The sequence below is a fragment of the Chenopodium quinoa genome, unplaced genomic scaffold, assembly GCF_001683475.1.
Source record: "Chenopodium quinoa cultivar QQ74 unplaced genomic scaffold, ASM168347v1, whole genome shotgun sequence".
Taxonomy (NCBI): domain Eukaryota; kingdom Viridiplantae; phylum Streptophyta; class Magnoliopsida; order Caryophyllales; family Amaranthaceae; genus Chenopodium; species Chenopodium quinoa.
Genome location: NW_018742879.1, coordinates 2427862 through 2431759, shown reverse-complemented (window position 1 = coordinate 2431759; position 3898 = coordinate 2427862). Strand labels below are relative to the sequence as shown.

Sequence of the window (3898 nt, the reverse complement as noted above, 5' to 3'; positions counted from 1 at the left end):
GATTGTAATAGGTTGTAACTAGGAGTGTTTCCCTATTATAGTGAAGTGTTTGGTTTTGAAATCCCTTGGAGCGTCGAGGTTTTAATTCCAGTTGGGCCTTGGAAGGTTTCCTCGTAAAATTCTGTGTGCATTGCAAGTTTCTTTAATATTATGTTTTATATTTCTGCGAAAAGTTGCTACTAGGAACTCACTACAATTCACCCCCCATGTAGAAGTTCATCTAAACTAATAATTGGTATCAGAGCGGGTTCTCATGCATAACAAATAACTTTGTTGAGTAAGTTCCCGAGGAGAGTTGAATTATCGAGAGAAACTTGAAGAAGAGTACTCAACCCAACGTCCACCTATGTTTAATGGTAAGTTCTATACCAACTGGAAGAACAGGATGAAGATCTTCATCAAGGCTGAAATTTATTGAGTTTGGTGTGTTTTTGAATCTGGTGATTTAAAGGGAACCAAAACTAATGAGAAAAACAAGGTAGTTCCTAAACCTTTATTTGATTTTGATAAGGAAGATTTTAAAAAATATGAATTAAATGATTTTTAGCTTTAAAACTGTTGCATTGTTGGACTTGGACCCCATGAACACAATAGAATCATGGGAGGTAGTTCCTAAACCTTTATTTGATTTTGATAAGGAAGATTTTCAAAAATATGAATTAAATGCTTTAGCTATAAAACTATTGCACTGTGGACTTGGACCCCATGAAAACAATATAATCATGGGATGCAAGTCTGCTAAGAAAATATGGGATCTACTTGAAGTTACTTATGAAGGTACAAACGAGGTAAAACGTTCTAAAATTGATTTGTTGATGTCTAAATATGAAAGATTTGAAATGCTACCTAAGGAAACCATAGAAGAAATGTTTACTAGATATAATGATATAATCAATGAGTTGGGTTCCCTTGGAAAACACATTCCTATAGATGAACAGGCTAGAAAGGTGTTGAGAAATCTTCCCCAAGATGAACGCTGGAGATCCAAGATAACTGCATTGCAAGAAACCAAGGACTTTACCAAGTTGAACATGGAGTAGTTGGCTGGATCTTTGATGACTCTTGAACTTTCACTTAGGAACTAATGCTGAAAGTTCTAAAAATAAAAGTCTGGCTTTGAAGGCACTGGAAACTGATGACTCTGAAGTTGATGAAGATGAGATGGCTATGCTGGTGAGTAGATTCAAGAAGATTCTTGGAAACAGAAAGTATGATAGGAACAAGAAATTCTCAAGTTCCAAAGAGACTACCTGTTTCAAGTGTGGCTCGAAAGAACACTTTATTAGGGACTGTCCATTGAAGGAAAATGATAGAGCAATATTCAAAGGCAAGGATCAAGGCAAGGAAACAAAGACTTATAAACCTTCTTTCTTTAAGATGGATGTAAGATAAGTTATGATAGCTACCTGGGGTGACTCAGAATCTAAAGAAGAAGAAGATGAAGAAAAACCTCCTGAAGAAACTGCACATCTATGTTTGATGGCCAAAACAGATGAAAAGGCCAAGCTGAAGGAACTAGAGGCTGAGGTATGGTTTGATTATAATCAATTAAAACATTTCTCTAAAGAAAAAACCTAATTAACACTGTTATGGAAATACAAGGTGACTTAATTGATTTACATGTGGCCAAGGCTCAAAGTGATAAAGCTCTTAAAACTCATAAAGGAACACAGTGAATGGATAGATAACATGAGACTTGATATTCAATAGAGATTCTTTGATTTATTTGATGATAATGTTAAATTAAAAGAAACTGTTGAAAGAGTGAAACATGATAACATACTAATGAATGTGGAAATTTCTTTATTAAAACTCAGCAGTGCCACTCCTAACTATAAAGTTCCTCTACTAGACCAATATCCTAATTTTGAAAAATTAAAATATGATTTGGAAGGTTAAAATTGGATAAGGCTAGACTTCAGGGGGAACTTGAAAGAGTTAGGAAGGGCAAGGTTGAGTATACTATACCTAACTGGATTGCTAATGCTCAAGCTAAAAGAACTGAAAGACTAGGTTATAAGAAAAATTTCTAAAAAGAAAAGAAGTATGTTGATCTACCAAGTAGTATTGTTTTTTATTTCTGTGGTAAGACAGGGCATAATCAAAACAAGTTCCCTAAGAAAGATAAGAGCACTCTTAAAAATGAGAATCATGTTAAACAGATATGGGTGAAGAAATATGTTTTTACATCTGTTACAAAAAAACCCAAGGAGACCTAGGTTTCTGACACTAACGTTTTATTTTCATGCAGGTTCCGGTGAGAGGGAACAACACGTGGTACCTCGACAACGGTTGTTCTAAGCATATGACTGGAGATAAATTAAGATTCTCTCACTAGACGCGTACTATGGTGGGACTGTGACTTTTGGTGATAACATGAAATGTGAAATTATTGTTATTGGAAAAGCATAAAGGTCAAGTTCCCATGCTATAGATAATGTATTTTTAGTCGAGGGTTTGAAACAATACTTGTTAAGTATTTCATAATTTTGTGACAAAGGTAACTCTGTTAGATTTACTTCTAATTCGTGCCGAATCATCAACAATGACACTGGGAACATTATATTAGAAGGAACTCGTAAAGGGAACACTTATATAGTGGATCTAAATGAAGTTCCTAATAGCAGTTTGACTTGTCTCAGTGTCATTGAGGATGATCCACCGTTATGGCACAAAAGATTTGGTCATGCAAGTTTTTCTTTACTAGACAAGCTTAGATCTAAGGAACTTGTGGAAGGTCTTCCATTCATAAAGTTCCTAAAAGATAAAATTTGTCATGCATGTGTTAGAGGAAAACAGACTCGTATCTCTTTTAAATCTAAAAATATGATAAGCACCAAAAGAACTTTGGAACTCATTCACATGGATCTCTGTGGTCCAATGAGAATCCAAAGTAGAAGTGGAAAAAGATATGTTATGGTTATTGTTGATGATTTCTCAAGGTATACATGGGTATTCTTTCTTTGATGAAACGTTTGACGAGTTTTTTGCTTTTGTGAAGAAAGAATAGAGAAGAACAGGTCACCAACTAGTGCATCTAAGATCATATCATGGAACAGAATTTAAAAACTATAAGTTTGATGAATTCCATAAGGAATAAGGGATGGACCAAAACTTCTCTGCACCTAAGACTCCACAATAGAATGGAGTGGTTGAACGCAAGAATAAAAGTCTTGAGGACATGGCTAGAATAATGCTGATTTCCAGTAGACTGCCTAGGAACTTCTGGACAGAGGCTATTAATACAACATGCTATATCTTTAACAGGGTCACTGTTAGAGCCATCACCAACAAAACATCATATGAGCTCATCAAAGGGAGAAAGCCTAATATTTCTTACTTTAGATATTTTGGTTGCAAGTGTTTTGTTCATAACAATGGAAAGAGAAACTTGGAAAAATTTGATGAATGTAGTGATGAGGCAGTTGTGAGGAGGGTGTGCCCATTGTTGGGGATCCCACTTCCCCTATGCCTATGGCCCTTTAAAGCCTAGGACTTTACACTTTTTAAGGTGTGTTAGGATTTGAATTCCTGATTGTTTGGGGGACCTTGAATTAGAATTGATTCTATCATTACACTTTTTTGTAAGAAACTAATAGGGAGTTGCCAATGAGTTTTAGGAAAACTCATAAACCTTGATCATGCCTTTCTCCCAAGTAGAGTTTAAGGGATATTTAGCATGAATCATAAGTTTACCTATGCCCAAATTGGTCTACTTGTACCAGAAATGAGTTCGGGAGCAAGGGTACTAAAATAAAGTTCCCTTTAGGGTGTAATCGCTATCCTAGCCCAAGTGCGGCCTCTACTAGCTCTTCCTTTTTTCACAATTTTATCACCAAAAAATATATGCAACGTGGTACCTAAAACTAAGTTAGTTGATTTTATTTACACACGTCAA

At 35.4% G+C, this 3898-nt stretch overlaps 1 protein-coding gene across 1 annotated transcript; it reads left to right on the top strand.

Annotated features, from left to right (window-relative positions):
• The first annotated feature begins 536 nt into the window (after window positions 1-536).
• On the top strand, window positions 537-3010 carry LOC110726298. Its single transcript, XM_021905749.1, has 6 exons — window positions 537-1024; window positions 1110-1339; window positions 1421-1527; window positions 2252-2291; window positions 2501-2737; window positions 2943-3010. Exons 1-6 carry the CDS (start codon window positions 537-539, stop codon window positions 3008-3010), a joined length of 1170 nt encoding a protein of 389 aa, XP_021761441.1.
• The last annotated feature ends 888 nt before the right edge of the window (window positions 3011-3898 follow it).